At 36.5% G+C, this 19,737-nt stretch overlaps 1 protein-coding gene across 1 annotated transcript in view; it reads right to left on the minus strand.

Annotated features, from left to right (window-relative positions):
- Nucleotides 1–19,737, minus strand: part of RORB (RAR related orphan receptor B) — a 192,788-nt gene that overhangs the window by 55,648 nt on the left and 117,403 nt on the right. Inside the window, exons 2-3 of the mRNA XM_007969506.3 lie at nucleotides 4,512–4,597; nucleotides 119–260 (exon numbers count right to left, since the gene is read on the minus strand). Coding sequence (XP_007967697.1) covers nucleotides 119–260; nucleotides 4,512–4,597 — 228 coding nt within the window. The remainder of the gene's footprint in view (nucleotides 1–118; nucleotides 261–4,511; nucleotides 4,598–19,737) is intronic.

Raw genomic sequence — 19,737 nt, forward strand, 5'->3', positions numbered from 1 at the left:
TTTCTTTTCTTCTTATCCCCAATTCCCTCGTCTAGAATTCTTCCAGCAGCTTAAATAGACTCCAGCAAAGCATCCATTTGAAAGGGCTTAAGTAAGAAACAGGAATGTAATGCCTTACCATCTCTTGACATTCCCAGGGCAAGACACTTCTGCAGTCGGCAGTGTTGGCAACGGTTTCTGTTGGTTCTGTCAATTAAACAGTTTCTCTGCCTTGGGCAGGAATAAGAGGCATTGTTCTGCTGGCTCCTCCTAAAGAATCCCTTGAGGGAAAAAGAGAAGGGGAGAGAAACAGATTTATAAGAAGGGAAACAGAGAATATTAACATATACATTTGCTACATTTTCTGCAGTGAACATAACTGAGTTTAATTTTTAAAGCTCTTTGGATACCTCTTCTCATATGGCTTGCAGATATTTCTGCTGGGGAAAATAGATGCTATCTGCAGAGATATGAGGGTATCATTCATTTACCCATTCACTCATTCATTCATTCCTTGAATAAATGTTTGCTAAAGACATTTGCAGCTGTGCTGTTCTATGCAGAAATAAACAGAAGTTTCTGTCCCGCAAAGAGCAGCGGGGAAGGAGTAGCAAAGGAGAGTACTAAACCAAACATGACAGAACTTGGTGGGGACAATCACATAGGCTTGTATCAAGTGCTGTGGTGGTGAGGAACTTGAGGTATTGGTAAGAAAAAGCAACACTGAGGAGTATGTGCTACTGTTTTCTTAGTTTCTAAGATGTGTTTTCCCCCACCATAAACTTTTCGAATTTGGCTAGAATGCAGCTGAAAAGTGTTTTATTTTTCTACCTTTTTGAGGTGTCTTGCTATGTTGTTCATGCTAGAGTGCAGTGACTATTTGCAGGCAGGATCATAGTGTACTGCGGCCTCAGACTCCTAGACTCAAGTGATCCTCCTGCCTCAACCTATAGCTGGGACTACAGGTATGTGTGTGCACCGTGGCTGGGTCTTGAAAGTTGTTTTTTAATAACCATACTTTTGAAAAAATAAAATATTATATATAAGCTGTTCAACAACAAAAAGTATTAAGTAAAAACTGAACGAGTGGTCTCTACTTGGCCTCAGGTTACTCAGTGTAAGATGTCTTCATGCAAGTACATTTGGGTTCGTCAGGTACAAAATGAACTGCCAGTGACCATATACTGCTTCTCTAAATAAATCCACAGCTGAGTTGATTTTTTAAAAAATTTTTCCTTAGTTGTCTTATAGAAAACTCTGTTGGGGAAAATAAGCATTTTCTCCAGAGATAGATTAAGTTATCATTCATCCATTCATTGACTCATGTAATCGATTTCCTTAATCACTCTTTGCTCTTGAATTGTCTAGAGAAAAAAGGAAAAGTGCAATGTATCATGAGCAAAATGATGGTCTACATTAAGCTTTCTAAGACAAATTTTGGGAAAAGATATCCCACAGCATCATCTTTTGGAAGGAGGAAATCTAGAAAAGTTCAGGAATGGTAGATTCAATGCCTATCTTGCAGAGAAGCCTAGAATAGATCCTTTGACTTCCCTCAAACAGCTTCTTTGTTTCCTCAACTATCTACAGGAAGAAGAAGCAGAGCCAGGGCTGGGTGAGCCTAGTGAGGCAAACACTTTGCCCACAACATTTAAAGGTCACCTAAAATTTTTGTAATTAGAAAATACAATATTTTAACATAATGTGTTAAAAAATCAACATCAATGCAAAAATACCCAATAACTTAAAGAAAGGATCTGTGTTACTGATTTTCCTTTTGTCTTGAGCTCCAATATGGCTCAGCATGGCACTGGTGAAGAGAGCTTAGTCAGTCTGTGAGGAATCTCAAACATGGAGGTGTGGTCGAGGATCTCCTCAGAGAGAGTCCCAACTGGCTTCGCCATTCAACAACAAGGACTAGTGTCGTCCCCATACATCCACGTGCGTTCCTTATTTAATAAACCAGTGATGGCAGAATGAGACACCTGACTGTCCAGTTTGACTGAATTCATGGAGCATCTTAGAATAGAGATCAAACGTAAGCCCCCAGGGATTGAAATGATGTACTTTATATACTGTGAAAACTGTCAGAAAGCATAACCTCAGTCCATCAGTCTTGATTAAAGATGACTTGAAATTTACATTTTAAGACAGAATTGTGTAGTTTTTATCTTTGGATACTCTAGTGCTACTTAGCAAAAGAGTTGACAGGACAGAAAAGACTTTTCTGAAGTCACAGCTACAGCCCTAATTTAAGACCAATTTGACATTAATTACGACACATTTCTTGCTTATCTGTTGCTCATTATTGCAAATGAGGTTTTTGGCATGAAAGAGAGATTGTGTTCCAAATTTTATTGAATGAATAGAAATTTGAATAAGTGCACAAGCTGAATTGATGTTATTCAGAATGGGTTGTTTATGTTGACTTGAAAACAGCATTATGAAAACTCAGAGGTTGATACTGAATGTGCTGACATTGACATCAAATTCTGAAGAGAATTTTGAAGTTTTCTATTTGCAGAAAATTGTAGCATATATACAAATGTGAGTTTTTCCATGAATTAAAAAAATAGTGTGGTGTATAGTGCCATTTTAACTAAAACCTCAGAGTATGCTTCATAATAACAACATAATTTCGTTAATTGTGGATTCTTCCTTTACATAGAAAAGATGACACTTGTTCTTGGCTATTGACCTGTTGGGTTATATTTGCACGTTAGTTAAATCTTTTGGAAATTACTGTTTAAAATATTTTGCTTTTTAACCTGAACATATCCCCATCTTTTGAAATCATACATTTTTCAAATAGAGCTTACACAATCAAATGCCAAACATCACCATTTTGACATTGATCTAAAAATCAGTTTTAGTAGATATTATGTAAACCAGAGTTCTCAAGATTGCATAACGAGCCAATATAATGGTAGAAATACTTTCAATGGAGAAGATTCTGACTCCTAAGTTATTATTGTTTTTGAAGAAAACTATTTGTCTATCTGCCTAGAGGATGTAATAACTTATTCAAGGAGGGTAAAAAGTTGCTGACATAATTTTGCTTTCTTGTTTATTCTTGATGAGTTGAAAAATTGCATTAAAGTGGATAACATGCAATTCTTAATTCTAGGGCTGCAGAGGAACAGAATGCAAAGAACAGCTCATGATATTCACAAATAGATTATCACTAATCATCTTTAAAGTACAGCAGTGTGTTCACAGGTTAGTACGTTAATATGCTCCCTCTTCTTCCCTCTCCCACTTTATTCTTATTTATTTCCTTTCCTTTTCTTCACTCCGGTTTTAATTCCAGGACTCACGCCTTTTTGAGACTATTATGAAGACACTGTCAATTTATCACACAGTACCAGTATTTGACAGTTACAGTATGTTTTGCCTTGTGTACATTTGAAAGCCTGTTTAAGATTAAGATTAGATCTTAGACTCTATGACTGTACTACCCCTCCTTCAGTTTACTGATCTTAAAAGAATAATTCACTTTGCTTGCATCTTTGATCAAAAACACAATTGCTCTTGCCAATAACTTTACCAGCATATTACCTTTCCCTCCCAGACCGTGGCTGCATTTTATTTGTTCTGTTTACACATGGTCCTTTAACTATAGCTATAGAACTGTTTAGATTTTCCCTGGCTATTATGTCTCTCACACTCACTTTCTTTCCTTCTAAGGATTCGTTATTAAAACTTACTGTTAAATTTCAAAGTTCTTTTATTTCAGATTCAGTCTATGTTTACTGCTATTCCTTCAGCTCTTTATTTAAGAGAGCAACTTGCTTAGAGGAATTAGTTTGCCACGGGAAGGGTGGGTGGAATCTGTCTGGAAGTGGAACGCTGGATTGAGACTGAAAAACCCTGTGTTTTTGGCCATGCTCTGTTCTTCACTGTCTGAATCAATGATGTTGATCAGATGACATAATCTTGTTTATACCTCAGGACCTCATTGGAAAATGAAGGGGTGCGTGGGGGTAGGTGAGTTTTAGTTGATTTAGAGATAATCTTGTTGGCTTCTAACATACCACGCTTCCAGTTTTCTTTTCTTTCTTTCTTTTTTTTTTTTTTCCTGTAACGTGAGAATAAAGGATGGCCATATGCATATTGTAGCTGTTACCTTCACTTCCTCTTTCTCAAGCAGATAAATATGTACTTATTAGTTTATAATCTTTATTTTAACCTTTAGTTTTTTCATATGGTAGTAAGTGCCTTGGAATTTACTGGAGACAATACTGCTAAAACAGCAAGAGTCAGTATTTATATCTCTGTAAATGTGAATAATTCAAGGTTTTAAATACGAATCCATTTTTAAAGAGCTGCTGACCAGTTAGACAATAACAAAAAGGTAAAAGGCGAAAGAACAGAAAATCAACCCTCCCACCCACCACGCGAGAATTCCTCAATGTCAGCAGCAGGCAGAAGGATCCTTTAGCAAGCCTTCCTGAAAAAGGTGTCACCTCGTCTTGTGAGGTACACAGATGCCTGAGGCAAATACAGAACCGTGCGGTCTGAAAGTCCCATACCTTGCAGCCTTCGCATGTGATGACTCCGTAGTGGATCCCAGAGGACTTATCGCCACAAATTTTGCATGGTATCACTTCAATTTGTGCTGAAAGGAGAAAATACACATTTTGAGCATACAAAAGTTTTCTTTCTCCTTTCACTCTTCCTATCTCCCCATCTATCTCTGCCTTGATGTTTGTATTTGAAAATACTGGATGTGGGCGGTGGTATGGGAGTCATCCACTAGTATTTGCATGGCTGTCCTAAACTTCTTCTAAGTCAAAGTACATTTCTCTGCCATTGTTTGCTTTATTTTTCTCAAACTAAAAAAATATAACCAGAAACCAGTTTTCCAAAGTCTTGCATTCACTGTTTTCTCCTTTGTGAACTTGACCTTAAAAATAGTGGGACTCAAAAAGCCTTTGAACCCACAGCTTTTCTTTTCTTATTTTGCACTTGAAACACTAAGTTACTGAGAGCTTTCACAAGGCCTTATCTCAGTGATATTTAAAATAAATACATAAATAAAGCAAAACTATGGGATGGGGCAGTGCATGGTAGCTTTATACATTGTGTGGCTGGATATTTACTTACAAAAATGCCAATAATAAATCAGTCCAATATTTATTGAGCATGCTGTATATGTTCTCTAAGATAATAAAGGCTGTTGATGGAGGATAAGATACGCTAATTATACAAATAATCTAATTAGTAAAATAAAATTAATACAAGGAGAAATCAGGATGAATTATGAGGGTACTAAATATGAATTCAATACAAACTGAAATAGTTTCATTGGAGATGAAGGCATTTTTGTTGATTCTGAAGATTGTGCAGGATTTAGTTAGGCTGAAGGGAAAGGCAAAGGGCATTTCTGTAGGCAGGAGGGAAATTAAAAAGATTGGAGGCCTGGGATGATTGTGGATTGTGATCATTGAGACAGTAACTTGGCTATAATGTAAATTCAGGTCAGATGATTGGCTAGAGGGATGATGCCAGATTATGGAGTTCCTGGGGTTAGGTAGCGGGGTTTTTCACCTGATCTCACTGGCCATAAGGAATCAACGAAGTGAACAGGGAAAAGAAATGATGAAAGTAACTCACCTTAGAAAGGTGAGTTTGGCAGGCTACCCATAAACAAGCGGAAGACCAACTAAAGATTACTTCTAACTTGCGTGTTAGGAGATAAAAACATGGCTTCTTACATCACTGGCAGGATAAATGGAGAGGAAGATGTAAATAGAAAGATGGTTTAAAGGCGAAAGCTAGATTATATAATTAAAAAAGGGAACAGATGTGGAAATGGAGAGTCAAAGGTGACTCCTAGCTTCCTAGCCAAGAGGCTGAGATAAAGTAGTAGGTTTGACAGAAATGGGGTTCTTGGTAAGGCAATTACTTTGGCGGAATACAGTGGGGCATGGGATTTCTATTTTCTATGTGTGCAATTTGGTGTAATGTCCTGTATATAGAACCTCTTGGTAAGATGATTTTAAATAATCAGCACACAGGTTATGGATGAATCCATGAGATAAAATTTATTTAGAATGTAGTGATTCCTATGTCTGATAGTATTCTAAGAGTTGTTAAAATTACACACACTAGAAGATCTGCTATTTCCTCTTCCAATTTAAAATAATTATGCAAAATATACTTCAAAATGCTTTGTATATCAATCTGCCACTTGGATGCTTTTCTACAGTTTCTCACTCTTGAATATACAAAACAAATAAATGCAAGACATTGCCCTCTTTTTCTTATTATTTTACATTTTTTAAAAAAGACAATACTTAGCTTTAGGGTAGTACATTACATTTTTTAAAAAGTAAATATTTCACAGAAATTTCAAATCATCTTTGTAAGCAAAAATACCTCAGTGTTATGTGCCTATTTTTCATGTGAAAAAATTGAGGATCCAGGTTAAATTCTGCTTTTGAGTTGAATTGGGAATTGACAACCAGAAATTAGCTAAATATCCTGATACTTCATTCAGTAACCATTCTCTGACTTCCACACAGACAAAATAAGATTACAGTTTTAAATTCCTGTATTTCTCCAATAGCTCCAGCTAAAGAGCTAAAGACAAACAGCATCAGAAGAGACAAAGTCACCTAAAATACTTATGAGACTAAGTATACGTTTCTTTTCATTTCTTTTTATTTTAGCTTTTAGATTACATGAGCTAGTATTTGTTTTCAAGATTTTGTGATAGGAGAAAACTATGAGATTTGATGTTATTCTATTCTGTCCTTCCGGACTCCAGTCCTTAGTCTGCTAATGATTGGAGCCACGGCCAAGATAAAATATCTGATCTTATGTTTTCTGGTTTGTAAAGCATAACTGACAAACTTCATAGATTTGGGAGGATCAGATAGATATTTTACATGAAGCACCTTGTAAAATGGTTAAGGAGCTAGGAAATGTTAGTCTTCATTATCATCATCATCATCACATCAATCATCCTTGTTAACTGGTTTTCTAAAACTTTTGGACACAAAATATGGCAAGTTACACTATTATTCCTTTATCAAAGATCTTTTCATTTAAAAATAATCTAATGAATGACACTGCAAGTCATTTGTACTACGGGTTTTTTTTTTTTTTTAGCAATAACTTTTCAAATGTTGGATTGTTTACAGCGATTATAAAATTGACTGAAAACCTCAGGTATCCATCGTATGGTTTTTGGCTTATATAATATTAAGTCAAAGGTTCTCTTTGCATAAATTACTCCCCAGGGAGTAGCTTACACGTGGGAGAATCTGCTTCAATAAGTTTTTAATTATAAAATGATCTAACTTTAAAGGAAATGAAAATAGAGATAATTTGCCCCCTGGGGTGTGACAAGATGTTTTTGAAAGCCACAGAGGTTATCTTACACAACTTTGGAAATACAAATGAGATAAGGAACATTCGATAGAGCATCTGCATATTTATACATATTTATAATCCTGGCTCAACATGTAATCCTGAAGAACTATAAACATCTTAACAGCATTTTTAAAGAGAAGTAAGTCACTCAAAATGGTATATGTATACAGCTGTGTATGGAAAGGGGTTATCGGTTTGGAAATCTGTGACCATTTTAACTTATTGCAATAGAATAAATCATCTGAGGTTTATGATAGGTAAAGGTAGATTAAAGTCATTTAAAGTACTAATTCTTTTCTCTCTTGTAAGGAAATAAACTGCTTCTGAGCTACAGTTTTATAGTTTATACTATTTGTTTGTTTGTTTGTTTTTTTGAGACAGAGTCTTGCTCTATTGCCAGGCTGGAGTGGAGTGGCGCAATCTCAGCTCACTGCAACCTCCACCTCCCTGGTTCAAGAGATTCTCCTGCCTCAGCCTCCCCAGTAGCTGGGACTACGGGTGTGTGCCACCACCCCCAACTAATTTTTGTATTTTTTGTAGAGATGGGGTTTCACCATGTTGGCCAGGATGGTCTCAATCTCCTGACCTTGTGATCTGCCTGCCTCAGCCTCCCAAAGTGCTGGGGTTACAGGCGTGAGTCACCACACCTGGCCTATACTATGTATTTTATAAAGCACATCTTCCAGACAGCATTTCACAAACTGATTAGAACAACAAATCCCATTATTGCTTCAATGCCTGCCATTTCTAAATATCTTGCCATTATAACAGTTATAGCCTCTGGTGGAATTGTCTTGCAGTGAATACAGATCTAGTGACATGCTATTGACTGTGGTTTCCAACTGAATATCTTGGGAGGATTTGGTTGTTTGGACTTCACCAGCTGTTACAATGAAGGTAATAGAAGGAAACTGAGGAAAGAGTTTGACTTTTGTACTTTTGCTTGACCAGTGGATTTATTCAACAATAGTATTCCCCAAGAGACAAACTTAGAGGAAATGAAATGCCCTGAGAGATGGCTCTAGTGAAGTTTATTCATTTTTCATATTTTTCAATTTCTTATATATTCATTTCACTTACATTTTTCTATTGGTAATCCTTTGTGAAGGCTATGGTTAAAATGTTATGTATTAACTAATATTTTTGTTTATAAAATCAATGCTATATAGTTTTATCTTTTTTGAAACAATATTCTGACAGTGTCAAAGAGTGTCATGAAAAATTTAAAATAATTTGCTGCTTTATTTTATATTAGAACAATTGATGAAGTACAATTAGTTTACTATCTAGCGATCTGGCAGGCAGAGCCTATTCAACAACTATGGAATAAACCAAATTTCTTTCCCCTTCTGAAGTAGCAATTCTCTCCCCCGAGTTCCCCCTGAAAACTCCTTCTTTGTTTAGAGTTCCTTGCCACAACTTCGCACAAATCTACCATGTTTTCACTTCTTTCTGCGTATCAAAACACACATATTTTTAGTTCTGCCCCCTCAAAACCTCTGCTAGTAACAGCAGGTGTTAAGATTATATAAACTAATCCAGCTAATTAGTTAACTAGAAAATGTATCACTTTGATGCAACAAAATACCTTAACTCTTAAAAGCATCCATTAAGAATGGTAATAATAATAGACTTCTCACGTACTTTCTGGTTGGAGGAAATATTTTTACTGTGTTTGTTCTTATGGCTCCCAATTCTCACCATTCCAACTCTTACAATTCAACTTGCCCATTCCTATATTCTGGGCATTTTAAATCAATTGAAGACAGAGACAAGATCATACTTTGTTTTCTACTGTGTCTAAAGGAGAATTTTTATAACTCCTTAAAGTAGTTCTAAATGTTTTATTTATTTCAGTATAACCACAAGATTTGATATACTCCTTCTTATAAAAGAGGCGAGAGGCAATATTAATTTTTTTTGAGTCAGGGTCTCACGTTGTCATCTAGGTTGAAGTGCAGTGTGATTGTAGCTCACTGCAGCCTCAAATCCCCAGACTCAGGGTATCCTCCCATCTTAGCCTCCTGAGTATCTGGGACTATAGGTGTGCACCACCATGGCTGGCTAATTTTTACATTTTTTCATAGGGATAGACTCTTTCTATGTTGTCCAGGCTGGTCTCTAACTTCTGGCCCCAAGTGGATCCACTTACCTTGACCTTCCAAAGGGCTGAAATTACAGGCATGAGCCACCATGCTGGATCTGATTTTTCATATTTGGGGTAAAGAGAATGAACCAGAGATTGTGGGGCATATATATTTTGGAAAAGGCCCCCAAGTGATTCTTGTACATGAGAAGGCTCCCATTGGGAATTAAATGAGTTAAGTTATTAGCTAGGAATTTTCTCTACCATATAAATCACCTGTGAAGGTGGAAAAACTCAGAGACAGGCCAGATCTGAACATTTTAAAGAGTCAACAGTATTTCTCTCTATGTCTTCTCCCTTTTGGTTTGGGGCTATACTTGTAGCATCTTTGTTTTCTGCTCTCTCTCTCTCTTTTTTTTTTTTTTTTTTGCCTTAAGGACATCTGACCCGGCTATGATTCCTGGACACCGGACACTGTATTCCTCGACACAGACTACATTCCTGAACATTGGATTCACCTGTCAGCTTCTGTTTCCCATACTTTTACAGTTATGCTAAAAGTGGGCAGTGCAATTAAATCTCTTAATGTCTGAGTAAAGCACAATTTACACATGTAGAAATTTCCAATAAAGATGACTATTTTGGTTAAAAATCCTTTTGCAGATGGTCTCAGTAGCCCAAGTTGTATCTCATCTACCCAAATTGTATCTCATCTACCATCTGCGACAAATCCAAGTTAAAATCTCTGTTTGTACTCTTTCCCTCTCTCACTGGCAGACTGATAAGTATCTCTATTAGGTACAAAATATTCTGATGTCACCTAATAACAAACCCAAAGGTCTGTGATGCAGCAGATATCCCTAGGAACCAGTTCCACTGTAACTGTGATTCATCAGACAGTAGCCCCAAGGTTGGGATGCTATAGGAACTTGGAAAAATAAGATCCTCAGAGGACAAATATAAAAGTCTTGAACTTCGTCCCGTATACCATGCTAGAAGGTGGTGATTCTAAAAGATTCCTGTCGTTGGATTGTGCCCACGTGTATCTCATCAGTGCAGAGTGCATCTCAACATCAGCTTCCTGCCTGAATATGCAATACAGTGCATGAAATTCAGTGCACTCTAATTTCTACTATAAACCTCTCACGTCTATCAGCACCTGGGGTCTTCTCTGTAATACTCTGGGTGGTGGGCTGTGTGAATTTTCTGTTCCAATGGCTGAGAGCTCCTAAGTAACTTAAATATACATTTGGTTTTATATTAGCTTTATATTACTTTAATTCCCAATACCATTTATCATTGAAATCTAGATTAAGAAAAAAATTACTACCGTATGATAATGACAAAAGAAGATCATTTTCAAAGGCATCATGTGTAGGATTATCACAATAGAGGCTGATTTATCTTTTACATGTGAACATTTACCCCTCAAAGGTTGTTCGCTCACTCCCCAGAAGACTGAAACCATAGAACACAAGACCAACAAATAACGACAGCAATTAGTATAATCATTAAGAGAAAATACTGATAAGTTAAATATTCCCCTTGTAAACAAAGTAAATCACTTTATAAGTTGCAGTGGCTTTAAACTCATACTTTAGGAATTAATTCCCATTAAATTCCTCTTGTCCTGTCAACATTTTAATTATAATGGGATAACTTGTGCGTGGAACCTGACGTTATTCAGGTTGAGTGAATGTCTTCCATGACCACTCAAGGTGTGGTCCACAGACTTGTGGCATTGGCATTGCCAGGGATCATGGTAAAATTGCAGACTACCATGACTCACTCAAGACCAGCTGAATCAGAATTTGCTTTAGGATGAGATCCCGAGGCTAGCGTTTGAGTTTGAGAAGCACTGTTCTGTGATGTCCAGGTAGCCACAGTTTTAGCAAATGTAAGAACTGATGGCATTTTAAATTTTCCTGGATTCTGGAAAAGTGGTTTCTGCTTTTGCCTTTTAGGTATTTCCTTTGGATTATAAAGGCAGTAGGATAAGTGAAAGGTTAGAAGAAAATAAAAAAAAAAAAAAAAAAGAGAAAACTCTGGTCACTAATTGACGAGGCAGAAAAGAGAGAACACAGCATATTCCTGAAATATCTTGCGTTACTGTAATTAACACCCAGTGTACCAGGCTTCCTTTGCAGATTTAATGATTGTTACCTGCACCCACATTTTCTCCACATTCTAGCAATGCTTGGTAATGACACCTCCCTCTTCTGTACACTCACTCTTGTGGTTGTGGCAACTAGCTCGCTCCTTGGATACTCAGTACTGACAAAGGCTCTCTTGAGAAGGTTATAAAACATACAGTTTTTCTATTTTGAAAATTGGATGGTACAAAGTCTACTTCTTTTGATAAAGGTAAGGGAGATCAAGCAGTTTTTTGAAACCAAGCAATGAACTCATTTTAGCGATTCACGGTAGTTCTGGAAATGCAACACTTGAAAAGCTGTCCTGTCTCATTGAGACAGATTAGTTAACACGGAGTTCAATGGTCATGATGGATATTCATGGCATTCCTCTCATCTGTCGTGTGCTGTCCTGAGACTTGCTGACTCAAAGTGTGGTCCCTGACCAGTAGCATTGGCCTTCCCTGGGTGCCTGATAGAAATGCAGCGTTTTGCTCCTACCCTGGGCCTATAAGAATCTGAGTTGTGGCTGGGCGCAGTAGCTCATGCCTGTAATCCCAGCATGTTGGGAGGCTGAGGCGGGTGGATTACCGGGTCAAGAGATGGAGACCATCCTGGCCAACATGGTAAAACTGTGTCTCTACTAAAATACAAAAATTAGCTGGATGTGGTGGTGTGCACCTGTAGTCCCAGTTACTCGGGAGGCTGAGGCAGGAGAATCACTTGAACCTGGGAGGTGGATCCTGGGAGGTGGAACCTGGGAGCTGAGATCATGCCACTGCACTCTGGCCTGGGTGATAGACCAAGACTCTGTCTCAAAGGAAAAAAAAAAAGGGAATCTGGGTTGTAACAGCATCTTTGTGATTCATATACACGATAACATTTGAGAGGTTCTAAAAAAGAGGAAAGCAATACATTCTATAATTTACCCCTCAGGATCTCTGTTCCCAAACCTCTCCTCTCTGTGAAGAGAACTTTATCTATCTCTTGCTTTCTATATGAAGACATGTACTCTACTTGATAGCTCATTTTATCCAGTTATGAAAAGAAGAAACAGAATTATTTGCTTCAGTAAATAAAACTCATCTATCTTTAGTTCCTTATTTTTTTTCTAAACCCCTTTCTCTAGACTACATTTAGTTAAAACCTTCAACAGGAAGCCTGTGATTACACAGCATCACCTTCACTGAAGGACAGGGATACGGCACACCACAAAACCAGGTCTCAGAGATAATTTAGAATGACCAGGCAGAGTTTATTCCTTGGAGAATAATTCAAAAAGAGCAAAAAATGTCGTTTCAGACAATGAAAAAAAATACAGATTTTCTATGTTGAAAATCAAATTGCATTAAGAGAATGGAGAGACGTCAGGACTGAGAGAAAATATTGTGAAACATGTATGTAATAAAGTACTTGAATCCAAAATATACAAAGCACTCTTAAAATTCAAAAAGTGGGTAAAATACCTGAATAGACACTTCACAAAAGAAGATTTATGAATGGAAAATAAGAATATGAAAAGATGCTGAATATCATAAGTCATTAAGGAATTGCAAATTAAAAGCAATGAGGTGCCACCATAAACCTATTAAAAAAACCGATAATACCAAATGCTGGAGAGGATGCAGGGCAAATGGATGCTTGCTTGTTGCTGATAGGAATGCAAAATGGTACACCCACTTTGGAATGCAGTTTGACAGTTTCTTACAAAGCTATACATAGTCTTACTAAATCACCCAGCAATTGTGTGCCTAGGTATTTACCATTGAACTGAAAACTTATGTCCACATGACAACCTGCACACAAATATTTATGGCAAATTCATTCATAATTACCCCAAACTGGAAACAACTAAGATGTCCTTCAACAGGTGAACAGACAAACCAACTGTGGTACCTTTGTACATTGTAACATTATTCGGCAATATAAAAAGAGCTATTAAGCCAAGAAAATAAATGTTGGAAACTTAAATGGATATCACTGAGTGAAAGAAGACAGTTTGATTCCAACTACATAATATTTTTCAAAGGGCAAAACTACAAAGATAATTTAAAAAATCACTGGTTGCCATGGGTTTGGAGTGGGGGAAGAGGATGAAGGGTAAAGAGCAGGGAATTGTTAGGGAAGTGAAACTATTCTGTACAGTACCGTAATGACAGGTACACATCATTACAGATTTGTCAAAGCCTATAGAACAGTACAACATGAAGAATAAATGGTTAATAATAATGTATCAGTATTGGTTTATAATTGTAACAAGTATACCATATTTATGCAAAATAACAATAGAGGAAATTGTGTCTGGGGGTTAGTGAGTGCATAGAACTCTATGTACTATCTGCTCAATTATTTTGTAAATCTAAAGTGGTGCTAAAAATGTCTATTAATTTTTCAAAAAAGTGAATTGCACAGAGGTGCTTCTTTTGTTGGAGGTAGTGAGGAGCATCTGAGATGGTCCAGCAAAGACAAGTAAGGAGTACGTTAAGAACAATCAACTCTCACCACTCAACTACATAGAAACTGAACAACCTGCTCCTGAATGACTACTGGGTACATAACAAAATGAAGGCAGAAATAAAGATGTTCTTTGAAACCAATGAGAACAAAGACACAACATACCAGAATCTCTGGGACACTTTTAAAGCAGTGTGTAGAGGGAAATTTATAGCACTAAATGCCCACAAGAGAAAGCAGGAAAGATCTAAAATTGACACCCTAACATCACAATTAAAAGAACTAGAGAAGCAAGAGCAAACACATTCAAAAGCTAGCAGAAGGCAAGAAATAACTAAGATCAGAGCAGAACTGAAGGAGATAGAGACACAAAAATACCCTTCAAAAAATCAATGAATCCAGGAGCTGGTTTTTTGAAAAGATCGACAAAATTGATAGACTGCTAGCAAGACTAATAAAGAAGAAAAGAGAGAAGAATAAAATGGATGCAATAAAAAATGATAAAGAGAATATCACCACCGATCCCACAGAAACACAAACTACTATCAGAGAATACTATAAACAGCTCTACACAAATAAAGTAAAAAATCTAGAAGAAATGGATAAATTCCTGGACACATACACCCTCCCAAGACTAAACCAGGAAGAAATTGAATCCCTGAATAGACCAATAACAGGTTCTGAAATTGAGGCCATAATTAATAGCCTACTAACCAAAAAAAGTCGAGGACCAGATGGATTCACAGCTGAATTCTACCAGAGGTACAAAGAGGAGCCGGTACCATTCCTTCTGAAACTATTCCAATCAATAGAAAAAGAGGGAATCCTCCCTAACTCATTTTATGAGGCCAACATCATCCTGATACCAAAGCCTGATCTTCCAGATACCATCATCCTGATACCAAAGCAGAGACACAACAACAAAAAAAGAGAATTTTAGACCAATATCCTGATGAACATCGATGCAAAAATCCTCAATAAAATACTGGCAAACCAAATCCAGCAGCACATCAAAAAGCTTATCCACCATGATCAAGTGGGTTTCATCCCTGGGATGCAAGGCTGGTTCAACATATGCAAATCAATAAACATAATCCAGCATATAAACAGACCCAAAGACAAAAACCACATGATTATCTCAATAGATGCAGAAAAGGTCTTTGACAAAATTCAACAGCCCTTCATGCTAAGAATAATCAACTCCTGTAATCCCAGCACTTTGGGAGGCTGAGGTGGGCAGATCACGAGGTCAGGAGTTTGAAACCAGTCTGACCAACATGGTGAAATCCTGTCTCTACTAAAAATACAAAAATTAGCCTGGCATGGTGGTGTGTGCCTATAATCCCAGCTACTCAGGAGGCTGAGGCAGGAGAATCACTTGAACCTGGGAGGCAGAGCTTGCAGCGAGCTGAGATCACGCCACAGCCCTCCAGCCTGGGCGACAGAGTGAGACTCCGTCTCAAAAACAAAAACAAACAAAAAAACCCCAAGAAAACAAAAACAACTCAGCCAACATCTGTTTATTTTAGACCACAGTTATGTGCAAAACCAAGTTTCTATCTTCACAATTAATACTATAATTCTACAGCCACACACGTTTATATCACCTGAATGCAAGGCAGACAGATGACTGCTAAATAAACCTAGAAGAAGACGATGTTAATATGAACTGGGGGAAGCTGGGAAGCTTTGGTGCTGAGGTGGCTTTTGAGCCAGGTCTTGGAAATTGAGCAAGTTTCAAGTAGTAAATACTGATGGGAAAGGGCAATCTTAAAGTTGGTGGTTAAAAAGTGAAAAAGGAAAATCTAATAACAAGAACAAAATTCCAGATGACATGTTTATTTTGGAGACTTAGTTAACGGGGTTAAATGAAAAGTAACTAGTAGCAGAACGCTTCCAGAATTATCAATCCTGCCTTAATCTGTAGTCACTAACCATATATCAAGTTGAATCATATGAAATTGCCACCTTTTTGTGCAAAAAATGGTTAATATTGCTGATTTCATATAGTTCGACCAAGTATTATTCACTGTATTCTGAGATGTAATTCCTATACTACATTGTTTTCCAGAATATTTGGAAAGACCAAGGATTTAATGCATGCTTGCTAACTATAAATATAAAGCCATTAAATTAGATACTTGGAGTCAGACAATTCAAAGATTGGGACAATAACCTTTGGCCCTCCACCCCCCACAATATACACACACATACACACACACACACACGAGCAAAAGTCAAGTAACTAAAGTTTGGTGTAGAAAGCATACATGCTGTTTCTCATTGTATTCATTGATAGACACAGTAGAGACCATTCCTGAAGTTCTCAGCACTTGTTCAGAGAGTTTGAAAATAAGCAAAACATGTCTTTTTCTGGTTGGTGGCAAAGAAAGACTGAATCTCTTGAGTGTGTTAAAAAAAGAGACGAGACAGGACGGCAGAGAAAAGAAGGAGGCTATGTTCTAAAATATAGTGATCAGAACCAATTTCAATGCCTTTGTTTTAGAAAAAAGAAACGTTGTAAAATAAAAGTGACATCATATCTTCTCATGAGGTGTGTGAGTGGATTATCACCCCACACTGAGATAATGTCCATGTAAGATTAGAATGTTAGGACTCTATTAACATTTCTTTTCCTAATCTAATAGTAACCTTATTTAACTGGTTCATAACATCTTACCAATTTGCCTGTAGTGTTATTTGTCCCTTTTTCACGTTTACAGACACTTTTGATTTTTAATGTGCCTTTAGCCACTGATGCCCCAAATACTTATATATACAAACTATAGAACATAGGTGAGATATTTACTGGCATGCGCACGTGTGTGTGTGTGTGTGTGTGTGTGTGTGTGAGATTGTTTGGATTATCTAAAAGAGCTTTGACTTTTTTTGAACATAGATGATACTACGACTATATTGTCAATTTCTGCACTGAAAATGACGTTGTTACATAATTTATGTTCCAGCAAATTTGCAATTTAGCCTCCATTGCTTCAGAATTGAATCTTGATATAAAAGGAAATTATAGAATTAAAGAGATAATTTTAGTTCTTATTTCATCTCTAGAGATAAGAATGACTTTAGAGGTCAGAGAAAGGCAAGTTTGAGTTTAGTTAATCCTCACCCATGGGGTCTTTTTGAAAAGGAGACATACAGAATTTAAAGGAAAGTATTCTCATTTGCACGCCATATCAGAAATTGCTTCAGGAGCAAAATGATAATTTAGAATGTTACTCTAGAAGTTCCCTCTTACAATTTCACCCTATGCGAAATGTTACAAAGGCCTGGTGTCAGTGTGGGACTGAGGTGGAGGTTTAGTCACCCAGCAAATGTAGAATTAGTGAATAGCTCCCTCAAAGACTGACGCGTCTGTTCTGCTGATACTGCACACTTTCTCTAAAGAGATTACCAGCATAATCCTAAATATTATGGGACCCGAGATATCTTATATTTGAGCGCATCAGATCCAGCATGCTGCACCTAATCCCTAACAGCTTTATTCAGTGTTTATGTAAGCTGGTGAAGTTGTATGAACATGTCGACTGTCCCTTATTCCCAGAGACAACATCACTGTGTATAATTGCCACAAAAAGTAGTGAGAAACGACATTATAATTTTCAAATTTCATTTTAACAAATTTCCATCTTTCAAATTCCTTTTTTTACAAGTAGAACAATCTAATGATCTTTTGGTGATCTATACTAACATTTGAACGGAGATACTTATGGTTGTTCCGTTTGTTAGCTGTGTTTCTTATACATTAATTTGTAGCAAAGGCATGTTGATGCTACCATGTAAATTGGATTGGTACAAAACATTTCTTTTCCATTTTTTAGACATTTGAATTACTTCTAAAGAGGCAGAGTTTTTTGGGGGGGCAATATTAGACGAGAAAACATTACCGAAAACTAGGAATTACTAAGTATAACACCAGGTATTCTACTGTAGGAATTTTTTTTTTTTTTTAAACTACAGCTTTAATTTGGGATACTCATTTTAATTCTACTAAAATTTAAGTGGAGAAAGAGAAATATCTGGTTCTCTTTGCAAAAAGCAAAAACACATTTGCTCATATAGTTCATTTAAAAAGTGAATTGTGTGTGTACATAAACCCCAAAAATCGACCACTATGTTTTATATAATTTTACAGTAGAAGATAACTTCACGTTTTTTTAAACGCAAAATCAGAGGAGAAAGAAACATTTCTGTTCACCTTTGAGCCCCTGCTTATTGTAATTCAGACCCAAAGAAGATTAAGTACATAGACGTTAGTATGTCTAGTGTTATTAATTTCTAAACAATAGCAGCAACAATCCTGAGTAAATCTGTCAGTAGCAAGGATAAATACTTAAAGACTCCATTGATGTCAGAAATGCAATCTGCTGGTTATAGCTTATTTCACTAATAAAATCTTTAAATGCATATATTTTGAAATTGGTAATTGCATAGAAACAGTATTTACTTTTTTCCCTGCAAATACAAGCACCAGGAAGCTATAAGCATTGTGAAAAGATGTGATTCTGAGTTTATATATTAAAGGAGTTCTAGTTTGATAAGTATCTTTTTTGAACAATGCAGTGTCTATATTATTTGAAACAATTATATCAATTTACATTTTAATATTTCCAACTGTTGTGCATTGCTATCTAGTACTAGCAAGGAAATGACAATAAATCATTTTACCCTGAAATATTCTTAAAACCAGTGCTCCAAATTTGCCTATGTTATGAGATAATGTGTGTCTAGGGAATTATGCACTAACTTGTAAAAAATTTCGGAGAAAAACTGAAATGTAATTCACCTCATTGTTAAAAATCATTCAACCAAATAGCTATTATGTTTGAAAATACATTTCTTACATGTGATAAAGCATCTGGTATCATATATATAAATCAAATGGATTTTTTTAAAACTTAAAAAAGTAAAATGACTATGATAGCAATGCCGATGACCAAAATCAAAGCTACAAAACTGTGAGAAGGATATTCACATGATTAACCTAATGTTAGTATAATGTGGTGGATAACTACTTGAATTTAATCTCAAAACTTATGCATTTGGTAGTTCACTCCAGGGTATGACAGTATTTATATACAAATATCTTCTCCAGTGTAAAATTAAGCCTGAGTGACTTGTTTCACTGTATACATTCCTGAGTCAGAAAACATTTTATTGTTCCCACACCTAGCTATCAATTTATTTTGCTGAGAGCTTATAAATGCTTACTTCCTTGCCTGGGGGATGGTCCATACAGTTAAATGTCAGAAGAGAGAAGAAAATGTAAAACTCACCAGTGGCGTCAGCTTTAGTTTTGAGCTGGTTCTCACACATTTTGACGCAGCAATTAAAAGTCTAACTGAAAAATATGACACTTTTCACTGGGGAGGTCTGAAGACTGTCCCTGCGTTAACCCACAACTACAGTCCTAACAGACTGCATTAATGAGATTAAATGAAAGAGGAGTTAAAGGCATCAACGGCTCCATTTCATTAAGTAAGGGTGAAAGGCTGCTCAGGCGCTGAAGGTGGGAGGGAGAATATCGGTTTTTCTTTTTGATGCTACTTATTCGCTAAAGAATGCAGCATTTACTTAATAGCAATCAGCAACTTCAAGATGTTCCCACCCCCAAATTATGCAGATACATATAATTTCTGCACTTAAATTCCCCTTTGTTTTCATCCTGTTGGAAACAGATTTGATATGCAT

This window comes from Chlorocebus sabaeus, chromosome 12 (assembly GCF_047675955.1).
Source record: "Chlorocebus sabaeus isolate Y175 chromosome 12, mChlSab1.0.hap1, whole genome shotgun sequence".
NCBI lineage: Eukaryota > Metazoa > Chordata > Mammalia > Primates > Cercopithecidae > Chlorocebus > Chlorocebus sabaeus.